Here is a 17,333-nt window from a genome sequence, read left to right on the forward strand (position 1 = left end):
GGGAGCAGTGCAGGGCGGGCTCCTGGGCGACCCGCGTGGTGGCTGGCCGGTTGCGGGCTGGCGGGAACGGAGCCCCAGGGAGACAGGAACCTGGATTAGGGCCTAATGTGGAAAGGCCGCCAATTTATTTTTTCCTTTTTGTTTTTATAAATCATCGTGGGCTAAGCAAAATAGATCTGCAGTCACCCTCTGCCCATGGCCATTCTTTGCATCCTCTGGAGCAGCTGGGGCACATCTGGCCCAGTTAGGGGTCATCCTCCATAGGGATGAGGCAGTGGGCCACCCAACCGCCCTCTAAAGGGGACAGTTGCCAGGGGCAGGCCCCGCTCTCTGCCTGGAGGGGCTCCGAGGGGCCTTTGTCACTGGGGCCTGGGGCCCCAGCAGAGCTGGCCACGGTCAGCTCCCCAGGACGCCAAGAGCCCCCCCCCCCCCCCCCCCCGCCAATGAGCCCCAGCTCGGCTGCCACACAACCCTCCCTCCCCTCACTCTCGGCCCTCTTTCCTCTCCTTCCCGCCTTGAGGTGAAAAGTTCCTTCCTTGAGTGGCTTCCTGAGACCTCCCCACCCACTTCCCTCCCTCCCTCCCCCATCACACCTCCTTCTCCTTAAGAGCTGCCAGCTGTCAAGGTGATGCAGCTATTACCTTGATACCTGGTGCCAGACACGAGATCTGTGGGCAAGTGGGAGGGAAAGAAAAGAAATCAAGGGCTGAACCAGTCAAGGAAGGCTTCCTGGAGGAGCTGGACTTAAAATAAGGGATAGAACTCAGAGACTGGTATAAAAAAGGAGAAACCAGATTCTTTCTCTTTGCAGGTGTTGGTGGCAACCTGGTGGCCATTCAGACCAGCCGGATCTCCACGTACTTGCACCTGTGGAGCACACCTGGGGTCCTGCCCCTCTGGATGAAAAAACGCTGGCCTAACCCCCGCTCCACGTTCTGCAGCTCAGGTGGGTCTGGGGTCTTCCAGAGGCCACGTGGCCGTTTCTTTAAGAATCTGGTGTCTGTGGCAGCAGACCCCTCAGCCCAGCCCCGACCTGCCAACGTGGCCTTCACCGGTCCGTTTGCTCAGCCAGAGGCACACCGACCATCTCCAGGTACTGTGAGAGACGGAGGAGCCGATCCTACCCCCGGGGACAGACACGCTCCAGCAGAGCAGACGCACACGGGATTCCAAGTCGTGCTGTGCGCAGAAGGGCCTCGGAAAGGCTGGCGGGAGGCATCCCCGCTGAGGACGAGCGGGGGCGGGGGGCTGGGGCGAGGCCCCGAGGGGCAGGCGCTGGTCCTGCTGGGCCTGAAGGTTGAGGAAGGACCACAGAGTCTGTTCTGAGAACTGGGGACCCAATGCCGTGTCGTGTCTTTTGTTACTTTTCAAGTCCTATTCCTCTGCCCCCGCCTGGCCAGGAGGGAGGGGGCCTGGCTACCCCCGCAAACTCCAGCCTCTCACCTCCAGGGCCAGGACAGGACGGGGAGGGCTCGTGCCGAGTTGTCTTCCAGGGCCACTGACCGTTCGCGTTCTGACTCCCCAGCATCTGGTCTGGGATGCAAGGCAGCAGCTCAGGGACCTCACCTCGTGCTGCTCCCTGGGCCGCGGAGCCCTGGCCAGCCCGCCTCGTCCCTCCACCTTGCAGAATCTTATGTTCGTTTCATATGACGTCCAGGGCTGTTGGATGAGTGGTGAGAGGGACAGGAAGCGTGTCCGCCTCACCGTGTCTAAAGTGGGGAGTCCCCGTATATTTTCTGACTTGTCATCTGTATACAGAAAGGCTCTTTACCCTGTACTGCATGTATTTCAGCGTGCACCTGTCGCAGAGTCACAGACTGGGGGCTTACAAACAACACGTCTCTCACAGCTCTGGAGGCTGGACATCCAAGGTCAGGGCACCAGCACTGGTGAGGCCCGGCCTCCTGATCCACAGACAGGGAAGAAGGGGGTGAGGGAGGTCTTCGGGGGCCCTTCACTCATGGGGGCACCTGACCACCTCCTGACACCATCACTGGGGGTCAGGTCACAACTTGTGGATTTGGGGGAGCAGGTGCTCAGTCTGCAGCAGCACATATTTTACTGAATTCTCGCTGTTTAGTCTTCCTGTAGATTTTCTTGAGTTTTAATGCCGGCTGCCAATAGTAATAACTAACTATTTTGCTCTTGCCTTCGTAAGTTTTTAAAAAAATTCATCTTTTTCAAGTTAGCCCTCATCTGAGTTTTCACCATGAACGTTCTGTTGCTCTCGTGCGTCCTCACCCTCTCGCTACAAGTTATCTTACGGTAGACTTCGTACTTACGTTTGATTTGTCCTCCTTTTCTTTCTTTAGCTGATGAAACGCTTTATGGTTAACTCAGAAGGAAACGGAGACGGACTTCTCACTGCAGTTCCTCATTTCTGCCTGAGAAGCTGTCGTGTCCCCACGGATGGTTTCACGGCGGTTGTAAACTGTGAAATCCCATTTCGCGCAGCGTCTCAAACCCATGAGCACAGACACTGAGGAGAGTGTGCTGACAGGCGTCCCCAGGTCCTGCGTGAGGGAGGGGCTGCCCACGCCAGAGCCTTCGGCGCCCCGAAGCCCTGCACGTCCTCCTTCCTCCGCCCGGGGCCTCGGCGTCCCACCGCCACTCCCCACCACTTGAGCCCGGTCAGCCTTCCGCCTAGTACCCGTCAGGTTTAGAAATGACTTCTGTTTCTGCTACTTGATGCTGGTTTTTCTCTCTTCCCTACGACGTCAGCTCCCAAGGGAATGACAGGCCTCATCCCCGTCGCTAGACACGCTGCACACGCAGCTGCTCCGTAAGCACAGGCAGCAGGATGAGGGGCCGTGGGCGCGCCTCACTGCCAGCAGCTCACGCTGCCTCCTCTGCTCTGTTTCTTCCAGAAATCAACTCCACGTCGGCCCGCGTCCTGCTCTTCCTGGTGGTTCCAGGCCACCTGATCTTCTTCTCCATCATCTACCTGGTGGAAGGCCAGTCAGTCCCAAACGACAAAACCTTCGTGGGGCTCTACCTGCTGGCGGGCCTGGTCCAGGTAACGATGGCCCCTGGGGTCCCATCCTGGGAGAGGTCCCTGGACACGCAAGACACAGTCCCCACCTTCTGAAGTCCAGTCAGTCCATCCAAGCCCAAGGGCGTGATTAAGACGCACTGCTACAGGCACGCGTGGACTTCAGTCAGGCCGTTTTCCGAGACTCTAGCTGGCAGGGCTGGGGCCTCTGCAGGGTAATGGTGGGCTCCGGTGGGCACTCCCATGAGGGTGGCGTCAGCGTGTCCGTGACCCTGAAGGACAGGCTGGGGAGCCTGGGAGACTGTCCAGAGCAGTGGCTGCGGGAACCTGGGACCTGACCAGGGCTTGAGGTGCCTCCACGAAGGGCCAGCTGTCCGGAGCTGCCCCAGGCGGGCCTCCGGGAAGTCCGTCTGAGTCTCCGAGGCGGTGCGCGGCCTCCGAGCTGCGCAGCACACCTGAGAGGAGCCCAGGGAGGGCCTGGGGTGGATGTGTCCACCGTGGTGTCCGCTCTTGCGATCTGCTGGTTTCTTGGTGACACAGGCTTTCTCCTCGGCCATCATCACCTTGTGTCTGCTCACCTCGTGACAGGTGACGATCCTGCTGTACCTGGCGGAAGCGACGGTTCGGCTGACGTGGAACTGGGCCCTGGACCCGGATGACCACTGCATCCCCTACCTCACGGGGCTGGGGGACCTCCTCGGGACCGGCCTCCTGGCACTCTGCTTCCTCGCCCACTGGCTACTGAGGAGTGAAACGGCGCTGGATGGCACCCCAGAACCAGCATCTGGACCTTCCTAAGGAGCCCAGGAGAACCTTCCCTCGTGCCCATGGAAACAGGGTATGGTTTCTTCCCAGCCGGACCCCCAGAGAGGCTGACCCTGGCCTCTGCCAGTCAGCCGAGGACGCGCACACACTCTGGAGCTGCTGCTGCCTGAGGTCAGGAGCGCTTGCCGGCGAGGGTGCGTGCCCGTGTGGAGGGGAGGGCAGGGCGCTACGGCCTGAAGATGCTGAACCAAGAGGCTACCTGTGCACTTTGCGGGGGCGGGGGGGGCACTGTCTGGAGCCCACGCAGCCGAAGGACACCCTCTGTCCCCGAGCTCGGGACGCTGAGCCTGGCTTCAGGGCTGTCGTCGCTCAGCCCTTCCCAGGACAGGGCCAGCCCGTGCCCACCCCCTCTTCTGCTCCCAGCATTCCTGTCAGTGCTTGCTCTTTCATTAGAACAAATCTCTGCTTATTTTAACGATCAGAGGAGTGTAAAATAAAACTGGAACCCCAGTTGCACCCCGAGGTGAGTGTGGGGTCAGTCCCAATACAAAGAAAGACAGACAGGACGGGGAATCAGCAAGCTGGACGGTGGGTTATTACTACGGATCAAAGGAAAAATGTCAACTTTCCACGTGCAGCTGTACAAAAACTTTTTTAATTCATTCACTCACATGAGGAGTTGGGCCCAATGCCAGCAGGGACCTCAGTGCCCAGGAAACGGAAGTCCTGAGCACCTCAGGGGGACACCCACTGCGGGTGTGCGGGACAGAGGTCCAGCCGCACGGCCCGGACTCCCCTCCCGCAGGACAGGAGGCCGCCGGGCCTGGCTCCTCGTGGAGGGGCCACTGGATGACCCGGGGCTTCGGGGAGCACCATCTAGAGATGGAAACACCCCCTCCCCCATGCAGGACACAGAGAAGTCACGGTAGAAATCAGAACCAGAAGCCCAAAAACTCAAGAGAGACAAGCAGAATGGGCAGAGTTGGGATGATTCCCAAGCCTGAGAATCAAAACAGCATGTGAACAAAAACACTTCGAAAGGCACAAGGCAAAACACCGTTTCTGAGAGCCCGCGTCCGGCCCACTGACTTGTCTCCTTCTGCAGGACAGACCTCGCTCCGTGAAAACACACGGTCACCCTCAACAATGCACACACCTCCGTGCTCAAAACGTGGCTGTACAAACCGCTGTCCAATTGCCATTAGATGTTACTACCCAAATACAGAACTCAAATTCATCACTTTAAAGGTTTAACTCCATATTTGGTCTGTGCAGGGGCTGCGACAGGGCCCGGGGGCCTCGTCACCCGTCACGTTCCCCTGACACCAGGCCACCTGGGCCACTAGACCCGGTGCCACCCCAGCTCAACCGCAACCCCCACCGAGGGCGGGGACAGCCTGTTCGCTCTCAGCCAGACGCTGCGCCCAGTGCTGAAGCCCGTCAGAGGCCACCGCGGAGGCTCCGTCCTCTTCCCTAGGCACGCAGCAAGCCCAGGCGGATGCAGGCTGCGTGCACAGCCGAGCGGGGAAAAGGCACGCTCTGCCCTGAGAGGATGGTACGGCCCCAAACAAACAGCTCCCTGATAAACGTAAGAAAAACACTTGCGAAAATGTACCCAAAGTCTCTCTCTGAAGAACGAGGCCAGCCTTCCAAGTGGCGCCCTCGGCCCAGGCAGAGCTGGTTTCACTGCAGGGCCCACAGGCCGACCGTGCTGCCCGAGCTCCACATGTCCTCGGGCCCAGTGGCCCCTCCAGCTGCAGGGAGCACCTCCTGCGAAACCAAGCACAGTGGTGAGCTCGGCAACCGCAGCACAGCGCAGGCCCACACGCGCCCCTGGCCTCCCTTAGTTGAAAACGCTCGTTTTCCCCGTATTTTAAGCGTATATTCCTTGAAGGAAAACATTTTAGTATCAACAAAACTAAGCACTAAGCAAAGGTGAACTCAGTCCTCTGCTCTGCGTTTCCTCAGAGATGAGACTGTCCTTCCTGAACTTTGACCCTCCCCACTCGCTCTGGGAGCGCCCCCCACTCCCAGTCACGGTCACAAGCTGCCGTCCACGGCATCAGTGCAGACGGGCTCCAGCCACGTGGCCGCACCACCACCACCCAGCCTGCCACCAGGGAACAGCGACCCCCTGCTCACTTGTACACGACCCTGAGATGAGGAACGCCCGACGGATGGAGGGGACGGCCGTGAGGCCGTCCAGACGCTGTGACCGCACGCCCTCCAGTTCACCCCCACCCCGCGCTCCGTTCAACATTCACTTCTAACATTACGGAAAATGTCGAACAGCCCAATTCGAATATAAGAAAACCAAAATTACTGTTTGTTTCTTACATACACGTTTGAAATTGGATAAGCTACATCATTATTTTATACCCAAATCTCAATTATCTACTGCCGCTCATACTCAGCCTATTTCCCCACAGGCTAAAACCTGGCCCGCCCAACTTCCACAATTCTAAATGTATGACCCTTGAAGACCGTATTAAATTCCACCCCATCTACCATGACGAGTGACTCCCAGCTGTACGCTCCACCTTTTATGTCTCGATCCCTTAGCCACCTCTTCCACAAAGTGGAGAAACACACTGGCAACCCACCCAGCGAGTCCCATGCAAGGCCACCTCAGGGAGACACCTCTGGAAGCCGGAAGCTTCACGAGTCTCAACAAACCCAAAGAGCAAAGAGGCATCCAGACCTGGAGGACGTAGACAGGCATGACAGCAAGCAGGGGTTGGGAGACAGGAGGCTGCGGGCCGGGCGCCAACGGGAAGACCATGTGCCCTGAGGGGTCATCCTGGGAAGGCAACCGCACACGGCTCAGTCACCTTGGCCCGAGGAGTCCCGCTACCTTGAGACGCAGCAGAACCAGCGCACCCGCCTTCCAGGGGCGGCCTGAGGCCCAGCAGTGACCGGAGCCCTCCCCCAAGCCCAGCTCAAGGCCCAGCTGCATGGCCCCACGGCCCGAGAGCCGAGTACACAGAGGTGCTCAAAGAGGCTGGGTCAGAGCCATACATCCTCAGCGTTTAAACCTCTTCTCTCCCAAAACCCTTCCAAATCATCTTCCAGCCCCTGGAAAGCGAGGCTGAAGGTGACAATGTCCCAAGAGCCACGGAGGTGGGAGCAGCCGCAGCTGCAGGTCCCCAATGGCCCAGGCGCAGCCCAAGAGGTGGCCAGACCTGCCCTGAGGGCCTCAGTGCGGCAGAGAAAATAAGAGAGAAACAAGCTCAGCACCATTTCCACACAGGCCACCTCCTCCGGGTGCATCCTGGCACAGGATGAGCACGCTGCCTTCACCCGGCCCCGTGAGGACAGAAGCCAAGTCCTGGGACCCGGCAGCACAAGGAGCCAGACGCACTGCCAGTTGTCTGCGGTGCGGCCACAGGACCTCAGGCAGGAGCAGGATGGAGTGCAGAGGGCAGGTTGCAGGGGAGCTGGACACGGGGAATGCGTGGGGAGTGACGGACAGGAGGGATGCAGGACGGGGCAGGACAGCTCACGGGCTCTTACCTGCAGCAGCTGGACCTGGACGCACGGCAGAGCCACACCGGGCACTGCGAGGCTGCCCCACAGCCAGGCTCCCGGGCCGGCAGGGACGTCACCTTCTCCTGTGCTCAGTGCGGGCCCCGCGGCTCCTGAAACACACAAGGCCCCCAGACTCACAGCTGCTCAGCCAGAGGGAAGAGGCCGAGACCAGGCCTCCGCTTAGAAGCTGAGCAAGGCTCTCGTGTCTTCCGCAGAGACGGCTCAGGCCACACCGTCCTCAAGGGTGGATTCCTCTTCACCCTCGAAGCCTGGGGCACGCGGGGTCCCTGACACATGGAGCATGACCAAGCTCACGGAAAAAGAAGGGAGGGAAGCCGGCTGCGTCCCCCCCACGCCCTGCTGCCGGCACCTCAGCACCTGCTAAATGGCTCTGTCCAGCTTCCTTCGCAAAAATCATCACTTTCCTGGTTTCATAACAACATGCTTTTTAAAAAAATTAAGCACAAAGAAGAAAGAAAATATCCTAACACCCAGAAATGGTTTTTCTGACACAGGAACCCTGGATTCAAGCCTGGTTCCACCACCAACTCTCCCTGACCCTGGACAGGTGAGCTGAGCTCTGGCCTGGGGCTCCCACTGCAGAGTGTGGGGAGGATAGACCACGTGGATGTGCTCAGGGTGCAGGACCGAGCCCAGCGCAGAGCGAGCACCCAGGGGTGGAGGCGCTGTCACTGCTGGGCAGACACAGGCATGGAACGGCCTCACAAAGACAACCTTACGGTGAGCAGCATAGCGGCATACAAGCTCACTTAATAGAAGCACCCAATTAAATGTTGAATTAAGCAACGCCAAAAGAACAAATGAGGCTGAAAGACTTGCTACTTCCAGAAAACATGTCTTCAGGAAAACACCTAATTGACCTCAAGTCAAAGATGAAAAGCACGGGAGGCTGGCCAGCTATTTAGGTTCTGTCTCCCTTCTGCCGGGCACGGTTGGCTCTGCTGCCCGACGAGCCAGCCTGCGGGCCCCATCCCCGGGGTCTCACCGCCGACCCCCCTCCATGTATGTCCTCTGGGTCCAGCCCCCGTTCTCCGCCTGCCCCAGGAGCCTGACGCCCCTGCTGCTCCCAGCAGGACTCACTCCCTCCCCTTCAACAGGGAGGAATTCGATGTCCCCCCTGTCCTCCTGGGGCCTGTGCGGTTCCAGCCACCTCTGGAATTTTACCTGAATCATCGTTACGCTTTGAAGCCTTTTATCACCCTCAGATAATTCCCCGCAATACCAATCTGTACATAAATCGAAATTTTACTTATTTTTAAAGTTTTCTTAAATATATTTTCTAGAAGTGAACATTCTTCACCTGAAAAAGTGAGTTACCATTGCAATTATCAGAAACGCAAACCCAGTCAAAATAAGACATTAAACTTTGATAATTATAAAATATTAAAAGGAAAATTACACTGAAAAATGCATCCAGAGGAGTGCACTGCCGGCCTGCTCCCAGGTGGCTCGTGTCTGCCTGAGCACTGAGACTGGTAAACATACATTGTTGCCAATTAAAAAAATGTCTTAATAAAATGCTCGTGTGCTTTAGTTTCATCCCAACTATTCAGCTGAAAATTCAGCTCATTTATGTTGGACGAAGCCCATGTAACGTGGTCAGCCTTACTCTGCTGAAGGGTCCGACTTCATTTTTCAATCCAAATGAACATACCAAGACATGCTTCAAGGAATATCATGAAACCACTATGGAGTTAAATTAAGGCAGGCACCAGATAATGCATCTTTTGAAGTCAGTTTTAAAAGTAGGCAAGATTTAAATGATGTATATCTAATATTAATCGTGTAGTCATACAGCATAAAGATGAGATGAAACTGAGCCATTTCTCCTTATTTACGCTGCAGTGACTCAGTGCCAGCTGTGTGGGTCGCGCTTTAAGTTATCTGTGAAACGAGAGCTATGATCAAAGCTTTGCTTTCATTCATGAATGTGGGCACGTATGCTGCTCAACTAGGGGGAAATTGAGTAAAAATCACATGTACAAATCAGAAATAAACCCCAGTAATTGTGTCTACACATCACGATTCCGCATTTCCTTCATACTTAACGGAAGACGGGTCCACACTGCTAAAAAGCGAGTAAAACTAGAATATCACTGTTAATGAGACCAAGCGAAGTCAGTTTTAACTACTGTATCAGCACACACCTAACCTGAAAGAAATCACAAAAGTCCTCTTTTCAACGTGTACCTTCAATCCAGTGTCTGGGAATCTGGTGACCCCACAGACCCCATGGCTACATTTACAGGAATCGCTGCCGCTGGCGTGAAGGGCTCGCTCTCGCCCGGGGCTCCCCGCCCCCATCCAGATTAACGACCGGCCCGGGACAGGAGGCCCGCAGCCGAAAGCGGCCCTCGTGCGGGCACCTGTGCCGCCCAGCCTTCCTGGACCCTCTTCTCCAGCAGCTCGACTCACGGCAGCAGCGGGGTCTGGGAAGCTGAGGGTCTCCGGGGAAGTGCGCCCCCCCACGGGCCCACCACACGCCCCAACTCCAAGCACCTCGACACGCGCCCCTGGGAGGCCTGCCGGAGGGTGGGCGGGCGAACTGGCCACATCCACCTGTACAGGGCTCGTCCCCGGACCAACCCACGAGGCCTGGCCGAGGGGCTCGGGAAGACCCTGGCCTGTTCCGCACTCTCCTGAGGGGCGTGGTGAGGCTGGTGGAGACACAGCGGGCGTCTGTGGAGGGAAAGGGGCAGGAGAGCCTGCAGTGGCCCCCAACTTGACGCTAGGAGAGAACGCATGGAGGCTGCGGCCCCGCAGGCCCCTCTCACGCCCAAGATCCAGGCAGAACACCGCTGTCGGCACCACAAGGAGGGGACCCTGACCCCCACGGAGCGGGCGTTGCCCAGACTCCCTGCTTGAGCCATCGCGGTGGGTGTTCTGTTACACGACCCCAAACGACAGACTGTGCCATCGGGTACTGTGTCGACACTCAAGACGACCACAAATTAACCCCACGCCTGAGCGTGACGGAGAAGTCCGTCTCTGCGGGTGCCTGAAGGCACGCGGATGCAAACCGAGGGTCGCCACACGGAGTCCTCACCAGTAAAAGATGCCATGGCGCTAAACATAACGTGACTCATCTAATTAATAAGCCGATCAAAAGAAAAATCAAACTTCCTTTTCCACGGTGGAAATCCACAAACTCTTACCAGGCAGGTAATCTTCACACTGAACTGAGTATTCTCCACATTTATCCAAAATGCTGATCTGTGCTGGGCGACTTTAAGGAAGGGAGAGGAGAGTAAATCCAGCCAGCAGATACGCTTCCACTAAGCAGACCTTAAAAGACCACCCTCTTTGGGCCTCAAACGGCAGGGTGAGCCGGACTCCACACTGCACACCGGACCCCTGGCCCATCCGTGAACTACGGGACCCCCGGCTGCCCTCCCAGGGCCCAGCGAGACCAGGTGAGGCCGGCAGCACAGACCCAGCTCGGACCACGTGCGCGCTCACCCCAGCTCCACCGCGAGGCCCTCGCAAGCACACCCCTGCGCCACAGAACCTGCCCTCCACGCCCAGTGGGCGGGGGGGCCACGTGGTCACTCTCCACGGGTTCCTCGTCGGAGCCACAGAACACAGCAAGAAACTGCAGGGACCGCTCCCTCCATTCCTGCAAGGAAGGAGATCTGACAGGACACAGCATGGACGCAGAGGCACTGGGGCCGAATTCACTGACGTGTTCAGTCCTACACAGCTGTCGAGAAGATACGTTATAAAAACATCATTCACAAGGAGAGACATTCACGTTATTAACAGGAAAGAGCAGAGTAGTGTATCATTTCTTCCAAGTAAGGATACACGTGCAGTTTATGCACATGGAAAACGACCACCATCAAAACGAAGGACGTGGTCTCCCAGGGCAGTGGAGCACAGGCCAAGTAAGAAGCCACTTCCTTTCTCCCCGACTAAGCCAGCGTCACCAGAGCCACTCACCGGACCCCACGCTCTGCTCTGCGCCCAGTGTCCCACGGGCCCTCCCACCATTTCTCTTTCCTGAAGACGCACCAGGAGTCTCACAAGTTCATCTTCCACAGGAGCTGAAGCCTGACGGGGGGCTTCAGGTTCCTTTGGGATTTTCAAGGAACTGAATAAAAGATGTAAATCAACACTAGAGGCAGAGCGTTTCAAGCCAGGTATGGGGAGGCCCTGAGCAGGCCTCATCCAGGCCTGGCGTCCTTGTCACGGGGGGTCCCGAGACACCTTGTTACTGTTAATGCCGTTATGAGTGAGATCCGTCTTTCGTTACTTTTTTCCGGATTATTCTAATAGAAAAGCTACGAATCTGATATTTGCAAGTTCGTTGTGCAATCAGCTACCTATCCTTCCCTCTTATTTCTAATGACTGGAGTCAGTTCCCTTGGGTTTATAACCGTCATCGGAAAGCCATCACCGCTTCTCCCTACGTACCCACCCTCCTCCAGACTTCCGCAGATGTGCCTAACGCCCCTGTGCTGTTGCCCGGCTGCCTCTACCCCACTGTGATGGGAAACGACGCTGCCAGTCTGACTTGCTTACTAGGGAAATCTCTCTGGTTCCTAAGGATGAAGGTTTTATGATTTTTAAAAATCAGCCATAAGGACTTCCATCAACTGCCTTGTTCGGCATCGGTGAGTACACAGCAGTGCCCACCCCGACCCCCACCCGAGAGAGGCCGTCATCCGGGCCGCGTGCTGGCTCCCCAGGAGCACCGCATCCGCCACACTCGCGGTTGGTGAGACACGGCCTTTCCGTGTGCGACGTGGTGCCGCCAGGCCCCTGAAGACTTTGCAGCCCTGCACCGTGGGGTCCATCCCCCTCAAGTTCCTACCCAGAAAATGGGGCATCAGTAGCCACGCCTCAGGCTGCCGTGAGGACGTGGAGAGGGAACGGGGTGTGGGGGAGCCCAGGACACAGGGCATAGGACCAGCCCTCGTCTACGAGGAACTCTGTGGGACACCGGGCGGGACGGGGCACCCGTGTGCCGAAGCTCACGCTGCTGGCCGTGCACCAAGTACAGGCGTATGTGTTTCCAGGGACGTACAGACGAGCCCACACCCACACGCGCTGATGAGGGAGCAAGGGCACCCTGCCAACACCAAGGGGCCGAGGGGCCCTCAGCGAGGTCTGTGGTCACAGAAGCAGCTGCAACATCACTGCCCCTCAGAGGTGCTTCTCGCCGGGGGTCGGTCGGGGCCCAGTGGCACGCAGGGACGCTGTGGTGTGGCACCCAGAGGGGCTCCATGCAGGCAACAGGGACGTGGGTAACGGTGCACTAAAGCACAGCAGCACCTCAGGCGGGCACTGCCGCCCCAGAGTCCAGGAGGGGGACAGCCACACAGGGCCAGAACCACGGCAGGGCCGCCCCGCAGGAACGGGCCAGGGAACACAGCGCGAGCGAGGTCCTGGTCCCCTCCTCCTGCCCCGCTCCCAGGACGGGAAGGCCAAGCTGGGCCCACTGGGAAGGGCAAGGTGAGGACCCACCCAGAAAGGTGGATGGACCCGCAGAGCGAGCCAGGGCCGTGCACCGCGCAGGCAGGCCTGCCGGGCGCACAGCCAGCCAGGCCCAGGGCCGGTGGAGGGGGCGGTCTACGCGGACGGGAGTCCTCCGCCCAACCGCAAAGCCGGGGCCTGAAGCACACACAGCCCTGCCCGCTGCTCTCCTTAATCTGCTCCCACGGCTGTACGGATGGTCTGTGAGCATGAACCGTGAGCGCCCGGCGAGACCCACAGCCTTCCCTGCACGCTCTTCAGTCCCGCGCCCACCCCCGCCCCGGATCTGCGTCCTGCCTGGGTCGCAGGGTCCCCCGAGGCCCTCACGCATCGCGGAACGGGCAGAGCTGCCCTCGCCGCTGGTCAGAGGGTGTGCTCAGCGGCCCGGCCCCGCCGGCCCGGGGCACCCACACCAGCACCATGCTGACCTCGGTGGGGGACCCCAAGAAGCCCCTGCTCTCCTTGCCTGCGCCGTGTCCCTATGGCTTACTTTCACAAGGACAGGTGGAAGAATCCTTTAGAAAATACCACATCCCTCTTCTAATCACGCTCTCATGAGAGCCCAGTTCTGACAGTGACCCAGAGGCCCCAGCGGCCTGGCCTCCTGCTGGCACCGAGCTCGTTCCCAAAACGCTCCCAGCCAGCTGCTCTGGACAAAGGGCCCGTGCTGAGCACACCCTCCGGACCCGGGCCTCGCCAGAACGGCCCTTCACCCGCACATGCCCACACGGGCCTCTGTCCCACGCGAGCCTGCGAAGCCTCGTGGGCCGGCTCCTCGTGATGCCCACACCCCTCCTGACTTACTGTCTTCCTTGATGACTGTGACCGCAGGAGCCTCCTCCCCGCAGCGTCTCAGGCCAGCTCTGTCCCCTCCCTTTCAGGTCCCGCCCACTTAGGAAACATCCTCCTTGTGAAGGGCGCCTTCTCCACTGTCCTTCCTCCAAGCTGCGGCCACAAAGGGCACTCCTGCGGCTGAAACGGCGCACTTGGGTAACAGCTCAGCCCCATCACTTTCCGGGGATCCTTCGGGTTCTCTTCTGAGTCACCGTCTATCCCCTCCCTGCAGGTCTCACTCATTCCTCTAAGTTTATTTCAAGGGCCAGAAGCTCCGGGACCACACTGACACAAGGGGACGACGGCGGTGCGTCCAAGCAGGACGCCTAGGGTGGGGATGGCTCCTGGCTACAGAACCTTCCTTCCATTCCTATTTCCATCAGGAACAGAAACCAATTTTTAGAATAAACAGAGGATCTGTTGAGAAGACAGTACCATTCCTCAGGGACCCTTCCCTGTGAGACCTGAGTAGCAGACTTCCCACCGCCATCACCTCAGGCTCCCTAACCCGCTGCCGAACCCCAAGTGTGTTTTCTGGGGAGCGGTGTTCTATTTTCAGAAGTCACCATCCTGGAGACACCCAGGCCACGGGCGATTCCCGTTCCCACAGCCCCTCGGCAGGGCACTGACCACGCCTCCACCAGGGGCAGAACCGCCCACAGCTCAGCCCCGGAAACACTCGCTCCACTCCATCCACGGCGTCCAACCCCTGGTTTCTGAGTAACGATGATTTTCTGTCTTTTTGGAAAACCACGCATCTTGTTGCAAGGACTCCAAACTTATAATCACGTAGTGTAGAGGATTTCTATTTACTTTCCACTGAATCTGTGGAATTCACTTACACTTCCCCTTTATCCTTTGTAAAACTGCTCAGACAGATGCAGCAAATGGCAGACCAGGAGCTGTACTCACTTAAGGCTGCTCTGTTTGGCCCACACAGATTTTTTTAAAAATCTGAGTAGGTTTTCACACTTAAGTGTCAAAATCAGGATTTCTGACTCTAAGATCTTAGTCTGTTCTGTTTCTGTCTTGAAAGACTCAGCCCCTCCTCCTTGTTCAAGAGGAAGGCACCCTGCTCGGTGCACCCGCCCCTCCCACACAGAACCACCACCACCAACCTTCCAGGGCTGCAGGCACTGCACCCGCCTCAGCCCAGCGCAGCGCCACGGGAACCCCCAGCCCCTAGCCCCTCTGGAACCCCCAGCCCCTCGGGAACCCTCAGTCCCTCTGGAACCCCCAGCCCCTAGGTAACCCTCAGCCCCTCGGGAACCCCCAGCCCCTAGGGAACCCTCAGCTCCTCTGGAACCCCCAGCCCCTCGGGAACCCTCAGTCCCTCCGGAACCCCCAGCCCCTAGGGAACCCTCAGCCCCTCGGGAACCCCATCCCCTAGGGAACCCTCAGCCCCTCGGAAACCCCCAGCCCCTAGGGAACCCTCAGCCCCTCTGGAACCCCCAGCCCCTCGGGAACCCCCAGCCCCTAGCCCCTCGGGAACCCCAGCCCCTAGGGAACCCTCAGCCCCTCGGGAACCCCATCCCCTAGGGAACCCTCAGCCCCTCTGGAACCCTCAGCCCCTCTGGAACCCCCAGCCCCTCGGGAACCCCAGCCCCTAGGGAACCCTCAGCCCCTCGGGAACCCCATCCCCTAGGGAACCCTCAGCCCCTCTGGAACCCTCAACCCCTCGGGAACCCCAGCCCCTCGGGAACCCTCAGCCCCTCGGGAACCCCAGCCCCTAGGGAACCCTCAGCCCCTCGGGAACCCCCAGCCCCTCGGGAACCCTCAGCCCCTCGGGAACCCCCAGCCCCTAGGGAACCCTCAGCCCCTCTGGAACCCTCAGCCCCTCGGGAACCCCCAGCACCTAGGGAACCCTCAGCCCTTCTGGAACCCCCAGCACCTAGGGAACCCCCAGCCCCTCGGGAACCCCCAGCCCCTCGGGAACCCCCAGCAGCTGCTCTTCTGCCTGTTTCACAGAGAAGGCTGGGGCCCGAGAGGCTGCCTGCTCAAGTTCACGCCACCACACGGCCACCTGCTCCTCCTGGAAGTCTCTGACCAGCTCCTATTTCTTCTTTCACCCAAGAGTTTTTACTAAGTTTTATTTTGTTTTCCAAGTGATTATTACTATGTTTTACCACATTACGGTCAAAAACATGTAGTACCAAGCTGTTTTTTCCTAGACTTTGCTATGGTTTTCCTGACGCCTAATTTGTTCCGTTCAATTTATATAAATATTCCACTGTCATGGAGTAGAATCTATTACAACAACTTTACTAATCCCACTGTAAACATATTTTACATCTTTATTTTTTCTGCTTGTTCTGCAAATAATTAAATTAACAAATTCCAATACTGCCAGGTTTTTATCCAGTTCTCCTGGAGTTCCCTCTGTGCTTACTTCATATTGTTCGCTACTGTAAGTTTTCATATAAATGTTCATACAAACGGTCACAAGTCATGGTAAGACCGTCGATTATGTGTGAACAGCAACTAAAAATAGGAAAAGCCTTCTCTGTCCCAATTGTTTTTCTTTGAATTCTATGCTTCCGATATTAGTATTAACCCCTGCTTTGTAACTTTTGTTTTTTGTTTTGCTCTATCTTGTCTTAATTTTAACCTTCTAAATACTCCCGTCCACAATATGTCTCTTCTGGACATCGTGTGGTTGGGGTTTTGCTTTCTGTCTCAGTCAGAACAGTGGGGGAGTCCCACTCATTTACGTTTTCACTGTCACACAGACGTGTGTGTTCTGCTGGTTACACCTCCTCCAGTGGGCACCATGCTTTCCTCCCTTCCCTGCCCTTAAAGAGCAGAACGTGCACATCCGTTCACAGTTCTGAAGTTGGGTACATTTTTTTTTTAAGCTTATTTTGCTAACTGTCAGCTTCAAGAATAAAAGTTTCTCTTTTACGTTGAGAAAATATTCTCGGTTTGAGGGGGGAGCCTCAGCACTCAATAGCAACCCAATGGCAACAGTGCTGGATTTTAGACCCCATGTCCACTTTTCAAAGCGTTCAGACTACGCACTCCCTAAGAACCAACGGGTGCGCTGCACTGAACCGCGGCGACACCGCGAAGCCACAGTGCTTACACGACTCGACTCCACCAGCACTCCTGCTGCTGCAGCTTCTCTACTCTTGGACCTATTACACCACATCCCGAAACCCAGGAGGTCCCCAAACCCAGGTTTCTCCCAAGTTTGGTGCCAAAAAGAATGTAGCAGCAACACGCGACCCAAAAGCACGTGAAGACACTTCACGGTCTCACTGACTCACTTAAGTGAACGCGTTTCACTAAAAAGCCAACAGCAGAACTAGGCGTGGTGAGAAACACAGAGTGTGTGTGCCACACTCCCACCCTGAAACGCAACACGCTCTGAATCCGGAGCACAGCAGCGTGGGCTCACACGCATGAATCTGCTTCCCGGCACAGCGTCCCGAGGCAGCAGCGCCCTGGGGCAACAGGCAGCAGCACAACCTGCACCCAGCGTGGGAACGGACGCCCTGAGAAGCGGCTGCTCCAGGGCTGGGCCTGGTGGTGGCAACAAGTGAGGGGCGTGCCCGGCAGGAGGGCACAAGAATCCACCAGAAGAGCGGCCAGCGGCCAAGTCAACACGGAAGGGATCGATCACAACCAGCACCAGTGACGTTACACTGAAGGACGACGTCAGTGTCTTCCAGCCTGTACTGATACAGCATCGATTATAACCAGCACCAGTGACGTTACG

At 57.5% G+C, this 17,333-nt stretch overlaps 2 protein-coding genes across 14 annotated transcripts in view; one reads left to right on the forward strand and one right to left on the reverse strand.

The window, feature by feature from the left end:
• SLC41A3 (solute carrier family 41 member 3) overlaps positions 1-17,321 on the forward strand; it is an 80,507-nt gene extending 63,186 nt beyond the window's left edge. For 2 of the 8 annotated variants that reach the window (XM_030850736.2, XM_030850737.2), the window contains exon 9: positions 812-3,001. In XM_030850736.2, the coding sequence (XP_030706596.2) occupies positions 812-1,326 (515 nt within the window). In that variant the 3' untranslated portion in view covers positions 1,327-3,001. Of the gene's footprint in view, positions 1-811; positions 3,017-3,580; positions 14,833-15,583 lie in introns of those variants that run through there. The other 6 variants (XR_011377801.1, XR_011377800.1, XM_070046576.1 and 3 more) reach the window with 6 other exon arrangements.
• The window catches only part of ZXDC (ZXD family zinc finger C), a 32,216-nt gene continuing 15,485 nt past the window's right edge, over positions 603-17,333 (reverse strand). For 2 of the 6 annotated variants that reach the window (XM_070046573.1, XM_030850727.2), the window contains exon 9: positions 6,428-7,395. In XM_070046573.1, coding sequence (XP_069902674.1) covers positions 6,764-7,395 — 632 coding nt within the window. In that variant the 3' untranslated portion in view covers positions 6,428-6,763. Of the gene's footprint in view, positions 7,396-17,333 lie in introns of all 6 variants that reach the window. The other 4 variants (XM_030850730.2, XM_030850732.2, XM_030850729.2 and 1 more) reach the window with 4 other exon arrangements.

The sequence above is a fragment of the Globicephala melas genome, chromosome 11, assembly GCF_963455315.2.
Source record: "Globicephala melas chromosome 11, mGloMel1.2, whole genome shotgun sequence".
Lineage (NCBI taxonomy): Eukaryota > Metazoa > Chordata > Mammalia > Artiodactyla > Delphinidae > Globicephala > Globicephala melas.